Source organism: Astyanax mexicanus, chromosome 17 (assembly GCF_023375975.1).
Source record: "Astyanax mexicanus isolate ESR-SI-001 chromosome 17, AstMex3_surface, whole genome shotgun sequence".
NCBI classification, from domain to species: Eukaryota; Metazoa; Chordata; class Actinopteri; order Characiformes; family Acestrorhamphidae; genus Astyanax; species Astyanax mexicanus.
Genome location: NC_064424.1, coordinates 20,880,632 through 20,900,478, shown reverse-complemented (window position 1 = coordinate 20,900,478; position 19,847 = coordinate 20,880,632). Strand labels below are relative to the sequence as shown.

Genomic DNA, 19,847 nt, shown 5'->3' with positions numbered 1-19,847 from the left:
ACTGCCTTTGTTTCGCAGATGGTGGAAGGGCTGCTCAACTTTTGCTTCTACACATTCGTGAACAAGTCCCTGAGCGTGGAGTTTCCGGAGATGCTGGCCGAAATCATCAGCAACCAGCTTCCCAAAATCAAAGACGGGAGTGTCAAGCCTCTTCTCTTTCATCAGAAATGACTGCCTTAGACGGAAACGACGAAAATGCCTTAACGCCGTTCTAAATCCCCACCGCTAGCCTAACCGCCCCCCCCCCCCCCCTTATTGCTCTGAATAGACCCTCCACTATCAAGGATTAAGTGAATGTTGTTTTCGTCCTTCCCAGAGAATGGGCTCTTGAGAGGGAGAACAGAAAGATAAGGAATGTTGTGGCACAGTTAAAGTACAGTAGTACAGTACAGTAAAGATTTTTCAACCTTTTTATTTTCCTAAATCACAATATATAACACTTTATGCTTCTACATTAGACTGGAGTGGGCTAATTTTACAGGTTTAACAAAAGAAAGAAATATTTTCTATTAATATTCTTTTTTTTTTTTTTTTTTGCATGCACAGTGCTGCAATGTTTACAGAGGTATAACAAAAAGGGAAAATGTGCCTTTTTACGGGGGAAAACAACGACAAACAAAAAAAAAAAGAAACAACTTTGCGAAATGACTTTAGCAATTTCTCTGTCCAGTGCAAGTAAGTGGCATACACGCTGCTCTGTTCGTGCTTGTGTCTCGTACCCGTCACGGCTTTTTCTGCTGCTGTTTGAAGCAGCCGTGTTTGTTTTTTTTAAAGCTGGCAGCTCAGTGATCCTCAGAGGTGGCTGAAGACTAGGATGGAAACGCCTGGAACTGCCCATGGAAAGATTAAGTGTATTTGAATTTTTTATTTTTATTTTTATTTAGTGTTGATTTTTACCCAAAATCTCAAATCTCTCAAATATCTGATGTCTTTTATCAGCAGCTACTTGCTGTTTATGCTTTTATATACATCCGACGCCCCAGACCTGCAGATCTAAATTACTTGGCTGACGGCGCAAATGTGTGCTTTTCAATTTCTGTTTGTGTCACGCCAAATCTGAAGCACTGCCCTCTACGCTCTACGTGCAGTAACCTATAAATCAAAGGAGCACTGTGTACTCTCTGATGGGCTTCAAAAACACATCAAATGAATTTTAATGGCCTGAAGTAAGCAGTGGTGTACAGGCCCAGTTTAGGACTGAGCCGGCAGGCAGACAGAGAGCAAAGTCACTTCAAGTAAGTAAATCATTCGAAGAAGAGAAAGTGACTCGGATCTTCCATAGTTCAGCTGTGGGTTGATCAGTTTTTGTTTGCTCTGCCAGTAAAGCACAGCTACTCACACAAACTTACTTCAGATTTGGAATGCAGCTACTGCTCTTATACTGAAACTGTCCACACTCTTTTTGGGTCAAATAGGAGAATTTACAGACATGCACCACCGCTACAACATAAGTAGGTATTCTAAGAAAAAATTTTTAACTGCTAAGTGCTTTTCCAATGACATCTGTAATAAATAAATCGCCCCCCCCCTTAAGTAAGTGAGTGATTTAACCATCATTAAAGAACAATAACGCAAGAACGCACGTTACACATTATGTTTGTACAGCAGGACTATGTGAGTTTACAGAGCATCGACTTGACTGGGTGTTGGCATTTACATGCTAATCCTTGTGTCAAGTGAATGTTTTAAGCCTAAAAGAGAGAGATTGATTTAGGTTTGTTGCAGGATACCAGTACAATGACACTGTAAGACTCAGATTACCATACGGAAAGCACTTAAGATAAAGATAAACCAGCATTTCAGACGAGTCAGACAAGTCAAATGAGCGCTGGATGTTAATCTACACAGATTTCTCTTCTAAAAACTGTTAATTTGGGGTGAGTAAAGCGCTTCCATTTATTAACAGTAAGCTTAGATTTCCAGAGTTCCACTGAAGCTGGAGTATTAGCATTAGTGGCGTACTGATAGCAGGTAATGCGAATGCCGCTCCATCAGTGTTAGCCAGGGAAACTCCTGTATAACTCTGTACTTCAGCGGAGTGGCTTTACTGCTCCTTAAATCGAGATTGGTAAAATTCATACGTAAGGTGCACTAGATTATAAGGCTCACTGATTATTTTTGGGACAATGAAGGGGTTTTAAGGGCACCTTATAGGCGAAAAATACGGATTGTTTCATCCTAAAGCAACAGTTTCTCAATACGAGGACACAAATTTGGACTCCCATACTTGGCCAGTACAAACTTGGCAAGTTTGTCTCGGGAGTGAATACTCCCAAGGAAGGGAGGACGCAATTCTGTTCTTCTGTAATTGAAACAGGTGCGTACTTGATGATGTCACTTTCTCAGGGGAGCGTAAATCGTTGTAATGCTAGAGCTGTCCAGCTAATGAGACTGCACATCTCCGATAATTTAGAAGCACATCTGTACATAGCCTCACTACTCCAATACTGGTGCAAGGTGCTTTCTGGGATATCGGACTGTAAGAAGCCCACACCGTTCATGCATCCTCAATAATGTGGGAGGAGCTAGAACACATCCGGCTATTTATAGTGTTCTTAGCTAACTGAGGACTTTTAAATAGAACAGTACTTAGGCTGTAAATGGTGACATTTCCGGGGTTCACAAAAACAACAAGTACAGACAAGAATGCAGATTGAGAAACAGCCAGTGATTAGCTATGCACAGGATATTGGACAATCAAAATTATTCATCCAAAAATGACAAAAAGCTTGGTATATTAATTTATAATAATTTGGTTAGTTTGTCTGTTAGGATGGTAAAAATGTTCATTAAAAAGAGTTCATTAAATATTTTGTTGTAATTGTAGAGTAAATTGCTCTTTGTTTGAAAACCAGGACAAAATATATTTATGCAATTTAATTCATGTAATGGTGAAAAAAGTTCCAAAATGATTGAAAACCTAAAAAATAAAAAAAGTGTTTGGTATTTAGGTATTTAGCTTTAGGACTTTGGTATTAGCTGAAGATTTTCACTAACAGCATTAGACAATAATATAACAACCTGATATGCAATAGCAAAATCTTACTGATACGCAACATTACACAATGTTGGTATCTAGACAACCAAATCTCACATTCAATTATTCTCAGATTCTCAAAAAAATTATAATTAAAAGCACAGACTGTTAGAAATCAGTTCTTTAACATCACCCAGTAAACACAAAACATTAACCGAGAACTGAACTCTACACCGGCCTTCATGCACAATCAAAGGGTAAGAGTGCATTATGAGCATGTTCTAAAGATGTTTATTCCCAACCTCTGGAATACTAGAATGGGAAAAAATAAACAAATAATTATTTTGTATTCATCTCTATGTTATGCTTCTTCTGCCTTTCCATTTTTCTTGCTAAAACAAAGATTTGCTAAAACAAAGACCAGAAAGAAAAGCTAAATCTGATATTGGCAACACTCATGAATAAGTGGCAGAGTTGTTGTATCTGCAGTGACCTGTAGTTAGCAGTGGCATTAACATCAACCAGTCATCTGCCATCAACCTATAGTTGTTTATTCGCATCATTACATCATGAGTGGACAGTGGACAGGGTTCATACAGGATTATCAGTGCGGATGAGATCAAGGTTTATGTCAAACTGAAATTTTGTCTTGAAAAGCACGTAGCAGTCCAAAAGCACTTTCATTTTCGGCTCATTACAATTACAATGAAACGTGATTGCATCTTTGGAATTCTCCTTTAACTCATTTGACCTCCTCAGGCTAACTGTTCTGTCCTGTTTGACCTCCCAGCAGCAGCAGCAGCATCATCACTGTTTTAGTGTCTTTTTGGACACATAGCTCTGGAATCTGTTTCTTTGTCCTTTTGTGTGGTGCTCTTCTCTGGTGCCAGTCTGGATCTGGAAAAATACCACTTTATGATAATTTTTGTGAACAGGAACAAAAGTAACATCAACTCTTCTTCATTCTGCTCAGGCCTGCGTTCGCTTTTTCCCTCGCTTGTGCTTCAGTTTTCACAGTTTTTACCGAAATTACACCAGCGAAGCGTTGCGTCCACCCTCGTGAGCCTATTAATAACGAGCCTTGTCATCATTTCAGTGTGCATAGCCATTCATAACGCTAGAAAGTGATTCAAAATACTTTTCTCATAGCGTGACTAGCACATTTCTGTGTTCAAGAAAAAATAATCTTTTTTTTCCCCCCTCTTTGAAATTATTCACCACCTAAGGGTGTATAGAAGCTGAAAGAACAGCTGCCTCGTGATCCAGAGGGCTGACACAATCCTGTGCGAATACTTCTGAAATGAAGAAAAAAAAAAGAAAAAGAAATTCCAAAATGAATTGTTCCCGTATAGAGCACTTCAAAACATGCATGTGTAACATGTTTTATGTTTTATTTTTAGAACACTTTTTAAAAGTCCTTTTATCAATCGATAAAATCTGTTTAATTTTTTTTTTTTTTTTTTTTTTTTTTTTATTAGAGAGCACTTATTAAACCCAAAGCCGGGTTGGAGTTGCAGTATTAACGTGCACGTTGTAAACAGTGGGCTTATCTACATCTACATTATTTATAAGGGTTTACTGTGTTAAACACTTGGCTGAGCCTAATATTATAAATATACACCTCTGGAAAAAATAAGAGACCACTTAAAAATGATTTAACTGAATGAGTTTCTTTGATTTTACCAAATTTGACAAGTTATCCAAAAGTAGTGTGTAAGACTGGTGGAGGAGAACATGGCAAGATGCATGAAAACTGTGATTAAAAACCAGGGTTATTCCACCAAATATTGTTTTCTGAACTATTCAACCTTTATGAATTTAAACTTGTTTTCTTTGCATTATTTGAGATCTGAAAGCTCTGCATCTTTTTTTTGTTATTTCAGCCATTTCTCATTTTCTGCAAACAAATGCTCTAAATGACAATATTTTTATTTGGAATTTGGGAGAAATGTTGTTCACAGTTTATAGAATAAAACAACAATGTTCATTTTACTCAAACATATGCCTATAAATAGTAAAATCAGAGATACTGATTCAGAAACTGAAGTGGTCTCTTAATTATTTTTTTTAGGTGCCCTCTGCATTGTTGGGAAAGATCAAGCATTTTGGCTTACTTTCACATACAGTACAGTGTTAGAAGACCCCCGGTACATTCATCCGTGACATAATAGACATTTGTTATTCTGTATATTCTGTATACAGTGTAGTCCATAACCCATACTGTTCCAGCAAAAACATAAAAATAGAAAAATAATATTTTTTAAAAGTTGTGCAAACATAAATTTCTATTTTCCCTTATTTCCTCAGTTGCTTCACTTCAGGCCTTGCTAAAGGGAGAACAGAGAGCCATACTCGGTTTTGTATTAAGGAGTACTTTTCCAGTAACAATTCTAATCCTCTACAATCCTTCACTAATTAAAAAAAAAAAACCTTAGATGTGAATTGTTTCATATTCAAATCCTTTTACTACAGAAAAAAAAATATTTTATTGCGCGAGAAGCTTCGTATCGTTTTTGTGTTTTGTTTTTTTTTTTACAAAAAAAAGTGTTATAATGTTTGCCCTGTAAGTAAATGTAAATTCTATTCTATAAATCAATAGGAAGGATTTAAGAGAGATCACTGTGTTAAAAAAATAAAAATAAAATAAGACAGGGATTTTAACTAGAGAGGGGGGCAAGGGACTGGAGCATATTTTGTATAGTGCAACAGAGCGACCAAAGCAAAGTAGATATATATATATATATATATATATATATATATATATATATATATATATATATATATATATATATATATATATATATAATTATAAAACAGAAAAATGTAATAAAAAAATACAGAAGTGTTTAAAGCAGTTACATTTTACAGTAGCACTTATTATCCAATACTATAGAATGTATTGTTTTATCTCTTTTTCTCTTTTTTATTTCTTTTGTAAAGGTCTAGGCTTTGGTCTCATATTATATATTGCTGTAAAAAATCAACCAGCTACTTTAAAAAGGAAAAAAAAGAAAAGAAAAGAAAAAAGGAAAGAGGAAAAAACTGTGTGTGAAAGTAATGTACCAGAGCCTGACAATTTGCACTACCCTATTACTGGTCTAAAAAAAAAAGTCTATTTTGTACAAAATTCATGCAAATATTATATTCAAAATTAAGGGCAGATCATATTTCACTCGTATATGGCTTACATTAAAGTCTGTTTTGTTTGTATTTCAGTTATGTAAATGTAATCCAATGCAAAGAATGTCTATTTGTTTTAAAAATAGTTTTGTATTACACTTAAGTAGTCAATGTCAATCTTTACACTTATTTGATTAAATGTTGAACAAAAATCACTCTGTGTGGGAAGCGATTCGTTCTTCCGCAGCTCTGCTGATGCTCTGTGTGTTTTTTTCCCTTCGTGACCTTTCGTCTCAGTTTTCTCCTGTGTGCTTATATCTTACACATGCATGATTCCAGCTTTTGGCCGGCTGATGCCTGATTTAGACAGAAGCAGGTCAAGGTTAGTTGGTGTATACACACAGTCCGGTCACAATATTAACACCACCTCCTTGTTTCTACACTTCCTGTCCATTCACAGATTTTCAGCTCTGCTGACCATATAGGACACTATGTAGGCATACTTTATTATCCTTTATTTACACTGTGCTTCAGTAGTCAGGACCAAGCAGAACCACAGAGCAGGTATTTTTTGGGTGGTGAGTCGTTCTCAGCACTGGACTGACACTGATACCTCTTTTCCACTAACAAATTTCTGGTGTTGGTGCCGGAGCCTGTGCCGGTTCCTGCAAACCTTTTTTAAAAGGTCTCCTTCTGCTAAATTCCACTTTTTCTTGTTCTTTGTGAAATACAATAGGTCTCTCTAAGTTGTATATACAGGGGTTGGACAATGAAACTGAAACACATGGTTTTAGACCACAATCATTGATTGTCCTGACGGACAGTTCTGGTGGAAACAGGAGAGTTGAGGTGCACATTGAATTCTGCCGTGATTTGGGCAGCCGTGGTTTTATGTTTTTTGGATACAATCTGGGATAGCACCCGAACATCTCTTTCAGACAGCTTCCTCTTGCATCCACAGTTAATCCTGTTGGATGTGGTTCATCCTTTTTGATTGTATGCTGACATTACTCTGGATACCATGGCTCTTGATACGTCACAAAGACTTGCTGTCTTGGTCACAGATGCGGCAGCAAGACGTGCACCAACAATTTGTCCTCTTTTGAACTCTGTTATATCACCCATAATGTTGTGTGCATTGCAATATTTTGAGCAAAACTGTGCTCTTACTCTGCTAATTGAACCTTCACACTCTGCTCTTACTGGTGCAATGTGCAATTAATGAAGATTGGCCACCTGGCTGGTCCAATTTAGCCATGAAAAAAGGCACGCCTCGCCAGATAAGAGCTAACAGCTTTAGGAACAGCATGGCAAAACTAATTATTTACTTTTGTTTGTATTTGTTACTGTTGTTTGTAAAAATATCACATCAGTGTTTTATGCTTTGCCCAGTAATTCAGAGTTAAGAAACACATGGTTAGAATATGTCAATGGAACACCACCAGCGAAGTACAATTGAGATAGGTAGGTGTATGTTAAAATCATTTCTGTTTACACTAGTTAAAAATAAATATCCACCCCGGGGTGGATTTTTACTTTCTGGACCTGGACCCACCTCTGTGTGTTTACAAAGGATCTCTGGTGGATTTGGCACTCTAAGACTAGGTCAGTGGCTGCTGTTCCAGCACCCTCCAGATATTCTATATTCATACGCTTAATGAGAGAGAATATGATCAGTAGTCTGATTCTAAAAGAAGCAAAAAAAAAGCTACATGGTCCCATGACTTTTGCCATGTCTCATGGAAGCTAAAGGATGCTGCACACTGACCTGCACAAAAAGCGACAGAGACATTTCTGTTTTCACACGGACAATTCTAGCCAGATGCAGACGGTCACAATCATTACCACCCACTTGCACTGTCTACTGTGGGTGATACTGCCTTCTGTTACATATTCTTGGTACATAATTCACACTGTGGTTTAAGGAATGTTGAATGCACACAACACTTCAGAAATGTACGTAAATTTCCCATCCATCTGCACCTTCTATCTGGCATCACATCAAGAGTGGGGCAATATGACGGAAATATAATATATTAAAGATGTAGAATGAAAATGTATGAAAATCACATTAAAACTGTAATTCAAATTAACCAAATTAATTGGGAAAATCGCCAAGCCCTACTTCACAGAATGGGTTTCTATGGCAGAGAAGCTCCTTCTGTTATATAGTGTATGTACGCTTTATGTAATTTGTACAAAAAAAAAAAAAGTTTAACACCCCTGCTTTAGACCATTTAAAACAAGCTACCCAACAGAAAAAGCTGTTCCTGAGGTGGATTTTTCAGCAGGGTATATTTGATATGTAAATAATTTGTTTCCTGTCACATGTCAACACGTCTCCAAGAAGTCAAAACTGTCCAACAAAGACACTGTGGAGCAGATTCCACAACCCCAAGGACGACAAATCCATAATTCCCTTTCCTTTTACAAAGAAATTCTTCCCTGCAAGAAGAATTGGGATCATCTCTGAATGGGATTATGTGACTGACCGGGATGTGTGCCAAGATATTATGTCTGTCCTTCACCCAACCGCTGTAAAAAAAAGTCTGTACAGTGTGAGACTCTTTGTGGCTTTGTGGGAAAGCTTTGCGTTTGTTCTGTGAGGTTATTAGGACGAGGTTGACGAGACGGGAGAGCTTGAGATGAATTAAGGTAAGAGATAGAGATAAAGTAGAATACAGAGAAAGAAGCAGAAATACAAAAGAAGACAACAGAAGATTTTTTAATTATACAGAAGAAGTTTTAATTATACTCTGTGCCAAAAAATGTTTGCATTTTACTTTTTTTCTGGAAGAGTCATCCAGCAGGAATGATAATTGGTGCGTAGTCGTGCCAGACTGTCATGGAGTTACTCATCAGCAGCAGCGGATCATCTTCAGTGATGAGTCTTGCTTTTGTCTTGGTGGAGACGACCAAGAAATCCGTGTGTGGAAGAGGATCAACGCTTGGTGGCCAGATCAGATTTGGTCTTCATTACAGGACCTTTAACAATCCAACATTACGTTAATAAGGTCCTGTAACCAGTGGACCTACTTTTCTTCTAACAGGCACACTCCGATGTACCATTCCAACAGGACAATACTTGTACACACACTGCTTTAATCTCAAGGGCTTGGCTGGAAGACACAGATACTTTGAATGAAGATTCACTCATGAGGTAGAACCTAAAATGGTTCTCCAGTTGTCTTAAATGAGTTCTAGAGGTGCTGAGGAGCACTTGTTCACTGCTCTTCTTTCAATCTGTGCTCCAACTCATCCCAAACAACCTTGGTCGGGTTTTTTGTTCTTAATACAACTAAAGAACACATTTTAATGAGAATGTGCCCAAACATTTGACTGCAGCTGTGTATATATGTGAAATACGCTGCCTGGACAAAAAAAAAAGTCACAATCTGGATTTAATTCAATATACTGAATACAGACCAGGTTATTCTATCAATGGATTGTTTCTTCCCTGATGACACGGCCATATTCCAAGATGACAATGTCAGGATTCATGGTGCTGGAATTGTGAAAGAGTGATTCAGGGAGCATGAGATCATCATTTTTACACATGGATTGAGAGTTCACCACAGAGTTCAGACCTAAACCTCATTGAGAATGTTTGGGATGTGCTGGAGAAGACTTTGTGCAGTGGTCAGACTCTACCATCATCAATGCTGCTGCAAGATCTTAGTGAAAAATTAATTCAACACTGGATTGAAATAAATCTTGTGACACTGCCGAAGCTTTTTGAAACGATGACAAAGTGACGGCATGCCGCAATCAAAGATAAAGGCGGTCCAACCAAATATTAGAATGGGTGTCCAGGCAGTGTATAAAAATGTAATATAGTGGAATTAGGAGAAAACACTTTGCCTCTACAGGAAGTGCTGCTGAATCCACCACCGGCTGACCAATTGGAGTCCTGGCTGCAGTATTGAGGTAGGAATCCAAGATGGCTACCAAAGAGGACTTAATGATTGATTGTGTCACAGGTAAGAAAGGTGCACCAATATATATGGTTATGTTTTGTTCTGATCCTTTCTTTGGTAATGTTCACTTTGGTTCTCCTAGTGTGGTTCTTGAGAACAAAGCATGGTTTAGATGTTTATTTCATTTTATTGTCAATGAAACTTTTTTTTATCTTTTCCTTTTGTCTTTTACCTGATTTTATTGGCTTTATTTAAGAAAAAAAAATGTTCTTGATCTTAAGATGTTCTTAAGTGGGATTGGAACAGGACATTTGTAATGAAGTTACTTCTTTCTTAACTGTTCCTGAGCCAAAAAAAAAAACTTTTATATATAAGGATGTAGGTCTATACAGAATTTTATCAAATAATGGCTTTCAAAGCCTCAACGTTTCTTAATGCTTTGGAACCATATTTTATTTCATATTCCAGGCCTGTACGCAGATGTAAAACTTTCCCAAATTAATCATTATCGAATTGAATCAAATTGGAAATCAAATCAAGCTGCGAATCAGCATGTTTTGAATCAGAATTGAATCGATTTGGGAGGTTGCTGTTAATACCCAGCCCTACTATTGACTTTCTTGCAATCTTTAAATCCACCAGTCTGCCCTCTGAAGAATCAAATCCCAGTTGTTCAGCAGATACTTGGCGTGGTGGGAAGTGCTGTTTGGTAGTTTATTAATATACAGGCCTGGATTATTCAGGGATCAAAGTCAACACTCCTGTTTCTTGCTCCGTATCCACTGTCCTGGCATCCGTCCAAAGCCCCAGCAGGGAAGCCCGTGTTATTTAGCCCCTTAAGATGCCTCTCAACAAGCTGCCTTCTTCACACCTCATGTGAGTCTCGGGTTCCTACCACTGTCCACAATCACTCCATGACTTCAACTGCTAACCTCGGTTTCAGATAACTGGGGATGTTGGGTGCTGTTTGTTTTAGGAACAGATTTCAGCCATTGTTAGGTCCTTTACTGTAGTTGAGGGAAACCGAATTTTGTATTTGAGTAAAACTCTGATGTTGTCGCACGTTAAAGCCTTAAGTTGCCGACTCATTCCTAGGCTACGTTCACATTACCAGGCTGGAGTGACTCAAATGAGATTTTTTTTGCTCAATGTGTCTCAGATATGATTTTTTCATGGCTGTGTGAACATGCCAAATCAGATTTTTTCAAATCAGATTTGAGCCACTTTCACATGTGGTCCTAAATCAGATACGTATCTGATCCATGCACATGTGACATGAATGTGAACGGTCAAATCTGAATTCATGCGATTCATTTTTGCTTTTACGCTGCGCTCGTGCTTCTCTCTCATACCCACAGACACATCTCTCGGTGCAGCTGTGCAGCTATAGCTGAAAAAACAGCAAAAGCAAACCACCTACTTCAGACCAGCTGTTTGCTCTTCACTCCAGTAAAAGATGCTCCACATATGAGCCGCTTACTCATCCATTTCACCTTTATAAAGCTACGAGTCGTCTCTCAAATATGATGTTTTTTTTGTTGGTGGTGAAGAAGGAGACGTTTATACATGTATTAATGTGCGCATGTGAGGCGTTTCAGGGACAGAATTATTCACATTACACACAGATACAGCTCACTTACGTTTGTGAATATGACCCGTCAATGTGAATCTGAGCAGCAAAAATCACCCCTTTGATAAACTGTATGTAGCTTAGGAAACATCAATATAGTCTGTGATGGAGCAGAATCTATATTTATTTTTTATTTCTATTGTATTGTATGTCAACAAGACGAAAAGGACACTCAAGAAATGCAAATGACTGTGAAAATTATTTTGCAATTTTGCTTGTTTCTCTCCTGATCATAGTATTTTAACTGTAGTAAATGGAAACTTGAACTTATCTTTCAATTTTTTGGGGGGCTAAATTTGGCAGAAGTTTTGTATTTGCATATAATTTAAAAAAAAATAATATAATTGCAGCAATTGATAACCTCAGGCTGAAGAAATGTTGGGTCATCCAACAAGACAATGACCCACACGATTACACAATGGTTTCTAATCAACTAAAGAATAGTGCAAAATAAAATTGTGTTTTAGAATGGCCAGGTCCTCAATATGCTCAATAGCTAAAGATTAGTTTGAAAGAATATATTTACAGTTCAAAATTCATGGTTTACTTCTAGGAAAGACAACATGAACATCAGTCATTGATTCATCACATGATTTAATATTCTAAAGAATATTAAGGCTCCAACATTGAATTATATATATTTTTAAAAAAATGTAAAAAGAACTTTGATGCCCAAAAAACACAATTAAGTTAGTAAGCTAGAGTACAAAATATAATTTGTTTTTTTTTTTATACATAAAAATTATACCTTATCAACTTGTCAAATTATTTACAATGTTAATACACTTCAGGAGAACACAAATCAGGAGAGAATGCATCATAAATAAAAGAGCGGTTTACAGATGACAAAAATTGATTCACATTTTTTTTTTTACATTTTACCCTTTTATATACCTGCTGAGAAAAAGAGAGGAAGAGGAAAATTGAAAAGTATATTTTACAATTGTTTCCTTAAATACAAAAGAGTGCAAGTTCTTCAAATCAGAGAACCTCAAATTAGTCTTTGTGTCCATGATTAACAATTTTTTAACAAACATTTTTGTTGTTGTTGCAGTAGTAGTTCTAAACATATCACAGAGAAAGGTATAGAAATGAATGGAGCAGGATAAGGGGACGTTCCAAAAGTTCCAAAGACCCCAGAAAAGACCCCGGGGGGCTGCAGGGAAGCAGCCTGCACTTTCTGTAGTGTCCCAGAACCACGATGACAAACAGTAAGTGCTCACATTTATAATTATGTTCTTTGAGGGTGGAAAGTTGGGGGGGAAGAGGGGTCTCCATTGTGATTTAAGCATCCCCTGAAAACAAAGCTCAGACTGTGGGAGGAGCAGCAACATCTTGGTCCCAAGGTCGTTTTTCTTTCTCTTCTCTTCTCTTCTTTTCTTTTCTCTTCTTTTCTTTTCTTTTCGTCTTGAAACCAGCGTTTGAAGATGTTTGATGTGGTGGCAGTGCAGTTTGTGGGCGAAGGGTAATGAAGCTCTGTGCAAAAAGCTACATTAGCCTAGCCTAGCATTCTCACCATCAATCAATCTCTCTCTCACTTACTCTCTCTGTCTCTCTCTCTTTCTCACAGACACTCGCAAACAGACATGAACATAGCACAAACAACCCCCAACATCTTTCCTCTGGATTTGGGAAGCATGACATTTAAAACTTGTGCCGCTGTCTTTTCAGTCTTCTGTCGGCTCGTTGCAGTAGCTTTCTGTGTTCCAGTCCACTGCTACATGAATTCCACATAATTCTCTGGTATTAACCCGGTCCGTCCGTCCAAGGTTCCCTCTAGCCAGCCCGGTTCCCTTGAAGGATGAACTGTAAAGAAGGAAAAATACAAAATTAAGGTTACTGTATGGATTAAGGTGCATTTTATGCAACACTAGTAAGGAACAGGGCTGTTGCCATGTTTTTCTTCTAGTTTAGCAGGTCTCGCCGCTGGGAGTTTATAGTGGGGAGTTAGGAAATCTAAGTTAAGTAAAGCTAATAAGCAAAACTGTAATTCTTAAAAAATATATTAATTTAAAGTCAAATGAGCACTAGATGATAATCTACACAGATTTTTCTCCTGAAAACTGTTGATTTGGGTGAGGAAAGCGTTTCCCTTTATTTACAGTAAGCTTAGATTTCCAGATTTCCACTATTAGCTATTAGTGATATTAGCATTAGCAGCTAACCACTAGCATTTAGCGGCTAATGTCGCTACACTGAGGAACCCTGAGTGTTCTGGTAAGCCAGGATGATATCAGCTAGCTGTTTGTCCCACATACCTTGTTTTAACACAGTAATCACGCAGACTACAGTCGCATATACTCCTGGTGTACCCTCTGAACGGCAAAAGATGCGTTTAGCGGCTAATGCTAATACTGCTACAGTCTTGTTTCTGGAGAACTAAATTAAAAGCCTGTATAAGAGTGGAGTGGCTTTACTGCTCCTTCCAACCTGACTGGTAAAACTCATAAATAAGGTGCACCGGATTATAAGGCGCACTGGCGATTTTTGGGAAAATTAAAGGATTCATTTGAGTTCACCTTATAGTGCAAAAAATACAGTACTTTTGTACACTGTGTTAGAAATTCAGGAGTCAGAAGGCTAGATGTTCCTTTATTAGTGTCAACAGTCTGGTCCAATTTCCTTCTGTTCCTCTCTCTCTCTCTGTATGTCTGAAGGCACTTTCACATTGCACACATCAGAGTCAGTGCTTGTTTTCACGTATCTAACGCTCCATTTATGTCACTGTGTGTCTCTTGGTCAGGCTGTCGCTGAGGATGATCATCTTAAATATATATAGACACGATGATCTTGCTGAGGGATGCTGTTCATATAGTGCTAACAGACAGCACGTGTGCAGTGGGCACGGCCCTACCACCATCTACACGCTCACTTGGCCCTAAGCCAGCCTGCTCTGGTGTCCTCTGGAGTCAGCATTTAAAGAGAAATTGGATCAGCTAGCCTCTATATTCATTTAAACTCACTTTATCCCTGTAAATACAGCAGAGAGGGATTTACCAAAAATGTCATCTTGATGGTGGACACACATAATTGCCTGAAATACAATTCGCTGACTTAACTGTGTTACTACTACTATTAAGCACAGCATTGGAAATGTGTGTGCTGGCTGAATTTGGACACTACGTGCTGTATTCCTGCTTGGTACACTGCATGCTTCACATCGAGTGCCTGAAATCTGGTAAGATCATCTTTTTACACTATTTCACTCTAAATAGAAAAAATAATAAAAAATAATAAAAAATAAATACATAAAAATAAAGCATAAGCCTTTTTACATAACACAAACTTAAACGATTCCTCTGATAAAGGCAAAAAATTACGATTTTTTAACCTTTTTTTACTGTGCGACCCCTTTAAACGATTTCCAATTACAACCCAACAGCCACACCTATTAAATCCAGACTCACAGAGACCTTTCTGGAATGAGTTGTTTCTGCACATTATCTTTTGCATTCCCACATTCAGTTTTAATGCGGCAATTTTTTGATTTTTTAACTACCTAGTTGCCTGACAGCTCGACCACAACTCGAGTCTACAGCTGCTATAGATAGGAATGTGCCATATTGTATCACACACTATAATACTGTTAGCATTTTAAAAACAGGAAACAAAACCCATACTGTGATAACAGAAGTATTCTGTCTTAAAAGCAGTCTATTACATGCTTGTTGTAAGGGTATATTTTGTAAAAAAAAAAAAATGTTTACACATTATATGCACATGCTTTAGTACTGTGGTCGATCTTTGTTCATTATACATTACATTATTTTTATGATACATGATTATTAGTTAATATTAAAACATTTTTTATTTATATTTAATATTAATAGTACTACATAAAACTAACATTTCTTTTGTTGCAGTAGAATTATTCTTGATATTATTTAATTATTTTTGTTATACAAAGGCTGTCAGTCACTAAATTCCACTTCCACTTAGTGTAATCCTGCCTTTTATAGGACATAAAAATGTGGTTTTGATTTCTTGTTGAAAATAAACAATATTAGCAGAGGAAAAACAGTTGATATTAGACACTGGAGATGCAAAGACAGATCGGAGGAGCAAAACGATTCCTGATTTTAAAACGTTACATCATACGCTATATTGTGAGAAGGCAGGGCTATATATATTGACATTTGGAATTTGGAAATAGTTTTAGCCGGAACAGACAGTCTACCAAATGGCATGAAGTAGCTGAATTTTATTTGTGTCAAGCAACAAATAGTTAATCATACTATAATTGATCATATGCTGTTGGTTGCATTAACAGACACTCTTTAAGAAGTTATGTAAGTCTAACGTTAGCATAAAATGGCCAAATTAGTGCAGAATTAGCTGTTAGCCACTCTGCTAATGTCTCTTTATTATTTCTGTTACATTTGAAAAGGTTTCATTGTATTTATTTTGTCCAGTTCATTTGACTTCTGGAGTTCTTTATGGAATGCTGTAATATCAGAGTTTTCTTTTTATTTATTTATTTATTTATTTTATTTTTCTCTACTATTTTGTGCTGTTTCAGTGCAAACCCAAGTAATAAACAAGTGAATACTAAAGCATTTGCAGCACTGACAATATTTTTGTAAATCACAAGACTGTAAAGCTATAAACAGACTAATATTTTATCTTATTCCATTTTCACACAGACAGACAGTCCTGAATATACTGGTGTGTGTCCTGGCCGACGACGGGGAGGTGAGAGTTTTATTAAAGATCTATAGGCCCAGAGCAGATTTAATGAAGTCATGGAGCCGGGAGTTTAAAATAAGCGTCAGACTGACGGCCCTGCCTCGCAGAGGCACTCACCATTCTCAAATATAGTCCCAGCGATGAAAGACAGCTCTGAGTCATGTTCAGCTTTGCAGGCGTACAGCGCCCGGGCCTTCCGCGGAGGGGGGCTGGAGGGGAGAGAGATAGAGAGAAAGACAGATCATGTGCAGTAGAGTCTTAAATCTGCAGCACTTGACGTAAACACTCGCTGTCCTCTGGCACGAGGGCCTATTTTTTAGCGTGTGGAAACTATCATGACAATTTTCCGTAATAGCAGGTCTGAGACACACGGAGCGTATCCAAACCATTGAATTAGAGCAAAGCATCTGAATCACCACAAACTGCTTAAAGACTACAGGAGTGAGGATGTAAGTAAACCAGGCAGTAATAAGTTGGTATGTAAATTTCTGCTACTCTTCGATAAGAATGAGGCATGTTCTTACACTTTTTACTTCAGGGATCCACTGATTTGTATGAAGCCCCTGAAGGGACTTTTTTTATGTGAAAAAGTGGTGAGCAACACACTAAATGGCGAGCACCAGATAGTATATTCAGTGTTCGGAACATGACTTCACAGACTGCTACACTGTGCTGTGCACAAGCTCTGCAAACCTCCATTTAACCTAACACTAGCTAGGTTAGCTTAGCTTAAAAAGTTTGCATTGCTCTCTGTACAATATATGGCAGGCTTGAGTGAAAGTAGCTCTGTAGCTCTGTGTGTGTGTGTGTGTGTGTGTGCCCCCAATAAGCTTTTCTACAAAATTATACCTCCTGCCTTGTGCATGTCTAATACGAGTTAGCTGGCTATCTTTAGCTCTGGGCTTATAGCCACCTAGCTAAAACATTTTACACTGAAATAAAGTAGTTAACATTAGCTTACCTAGCTAAATGACATCAACACCTAATTTGCATAATACATGTTTTTGAAGCTGTAAAGGATTATGGTTGTGGGAGTGAACAAAAGTGTGTAAAAAACATCCTAAATATGTTAGAAACGTTACAAATGAACAACATCTGTTGCTTTTTAAATGGGCCGTCACTTTTTTACAGTAACTTCATTTTTACGTGAATTACATAAATGAGTTTTTTTTGCCGTGTCCTTAAATGTTATTATAAGAGCAGCAGTTAGCCAGAATTGTTAATTGTTTGTTTGTTTTATTTTATTATTTTTTTACGTTTTCTTTATTTTTAAAGCTATCATAGACAAATTGTTCAATGGTTCAATAGATATTTAGCTTTTTACAAAGAGGCAGACACTGTGGAGGAGGTGAGTGACAGGCTACGTGGTGAATGTGGTGAGAGACTGACTGAGACTGTGTGAGTTAAATTCAATATTTTTTTCGTGTCACACTGAAGACAGTTATATTTACATCCTGATCTGTAAATACGGGGCGGGGTCAGTCAGCGGTGGCTGTGGGTATTGGTGGAGCGGTGTGTAAGCTCTGACTGAGAGACTGCACCGTGAGTGATGTGGGCGGGGCTCACGGCAGCAGCCGCTGCAGCGCGGCTGAAGAGAGCGTGTGTTCATCTCAGAGTCGCCAAAAGTCTCCAATAACACCGCAAAAACTCTCTAGATTTGTCGGTAGTCGCTTTTTTTTTTTTTTTTTTTTACAAAAAAAAAGTCGCTAAAGGGTCTGAAAATTGGCTAAATATCGCTAAGTTGGCAGCACTGACTGACAGTCACACTGTCTACATTCTGATTAAGAACAGGGCTGCTCTCACTGAGGCGGCTCAGGGATTATGTCACACGCAGCGCCGTGCGCAGTGCCCTAGTGCCTGTAAATGTAATGGTCCAATGAAGGTAATTTAAAAATCAGGACATTTCCTCACTTTTTGAAAAAAATCCAGGACGCCCGGGACAGGACGTGAAATATGGACATGTCCCGGGAAATACGGACGTTTGGTCACCCTAACTTAAATAAATTAGTTAACATTAAACAACCTAGCTAACGTTAGCTAAAACATTCCCCACTGAAATAAAGTAGTTAACATTAAATAACCTAGCTAACATTCCCCACTGGAATAAAGTAAGAAATTAGTAAGAGTCTTCCAGTCCTCAGCCTAAAGTGAGATAAAGCACCTGCCATCACCACCACCCAGTGAGGTGGTGAGACCTGCTGAATTAGAAGTATCTTATAGTGTCTCTTAAAATGTGCCTTATAATACGGTGCACCTTATGTATAAAAATAGACCAGAAAATAGAGGTTCATTGATAGTGCACCTTATAATATGGTGCGCCATATAGTGTGAAATATAAGGTACCTCAGCAGTGCAATTTAGTCATACATTCACCTTAGCAGTGCTATTCTAGTTAAATGTACTATGGCAGTGCAATTTTAGTCATACAATCACCTTAGTAGTGCCACTCTAATCATACATATATCTCGGCAGTGCAGTCGTCATAGATTCATCTTAGTAGTGCTATTTCAATCATACATTTAGTTAAGCCGTGCTGTTCGAGTCACATCTGGCTAGCTAACTTAGAATTTACAGAGAAATGTAAGCAGTTCTTTGGAAAACTGAAGAACAAACCATTATTTCCAGGGAATTGTAAATAGTGGTTTCTTATAAATAATTAGGTCTTTTTACTTCTTCATTTCAGTTACCTTTTTTTTCGGGTTGCCAAATATTCAGTGCATGTTTTGTTTAATCATTTCTCACTCATAGCTCACTGAAACAAGAACACGAATCTTGTCAAACGTCTTGGTTTTAAATGTTTACTTGGCATCACACTCATCTTCATAGGTGGGCAGAGAGATATATTATTATATTATGATGTGAATGAAATAATGAAAACAGTAATATATGTAGGCAGGACTGTGCAGAAGAAGTGAGATAGTCCGAGAGGTTAAACTGCCACTATGCATCACCAGCGCAAACCAGTAAAACAGCCTCAGCAAGAACACACACCTGAGCGGGGAAGATTCACTGGAGGTGCAGGAGGCCGGCTGGGGGCTGGAGGGGGCGGAGAACATCGGCCAGGAGGGGGAGCGTGGTGAGGTGGGACTGGGAGAAGCTGGGCTGTGATTCACACACACACATACATACACACACACACACACAGAACACTGAGTGACTAGTGCACAAACAAACAGACAAAGCTGCTAAGAAAAAAATGGGTATTTACACTCACTGGACACTTTATCGGAAACATAAAGTGTCCAGTGAGTGGAAGTTGAAGGTGGTGGGGGTTTCTAATAAAGTGGCCACTGAGTGGAAGTAGAAGGTGTTGGGCTTTCTAATAAAGTGTCCAGTGAGTGGAGGTAGAAGATGGTGGGGGTTTCTAATAAAGTGGCCACTCAGAGGAAGTGAAAGGTAGGGTTTATAAAGAAGCTGTTGAAACGCTGGTGAGTAGTACATGCTGCATGCGCTTTTAGATGATAGTGAAGATGCTTTAGAGTTTTGTAGTTTTAGTAATAGGATTAGTATGTATGAA

The 19,847-nt window shown here is 38.0% G+C and overlaps 2 protein-coding genes across 5 annotated transcripts in view; one reads left to right on the top strand and one right to left on the bottom strand.

The window, feature by feature from the left end:
* LOC103044415 (glucocorticoid receptor) overlaps window positions 1–6,309 on the top strand; it is a 96,310-nt gene extending 90,001 nt beyond the window's left edge. For both annotated transcript variants that reach the window (XM_022676219.2, XM_015605259.3), the window contains one exon: window positions 19–6,309. In XM_022676219.2, the coding sequence (XP_022531940.2) occupies window positions 19–171 (153 nt within the window). In that variant the 3' untranslated portion in view covers window positions 172–6,309. The remainder of the gene's footprint in view (window positions 1–18) is intronic.
* A 5,909-nt stretch (window positions 6,310–12,218) lies between these two features.
* The window catches only part of LOC103037817 (rho GTPase-activating protein 26), a 182,792-nt gene continuing 175,163 nt past the window's right edge, over window positions 12,219–19,847 (bottom strand). For 2 of the 3 annotated variants that reach the window (XM_049466306.1, XM_049466305.1), the window contains exons 22-24: window positions 19,322–19,432; window positions 16,448–16,539; window positions 12,219–13,450 (exon numbers count right to left, since the gene is read on the bottom strand). In XM_049466306.1, the coding sequence (XP_049322263.1) occupies window positions 13,362–13,450; window positions 16,448–16,539; window positions 19,322–19,432 (292 nt within the window). In that variant the 3' untranslated portion in view covers window positions 12,219–13,361. The remainder of the gene's footprint in view (window positions 13,451–16,447; window positions 16,540–19,321; window positions 19,433–19,847) is intronic. The other variant, XM_049466307.1, reaches the window with a different exon arrangement.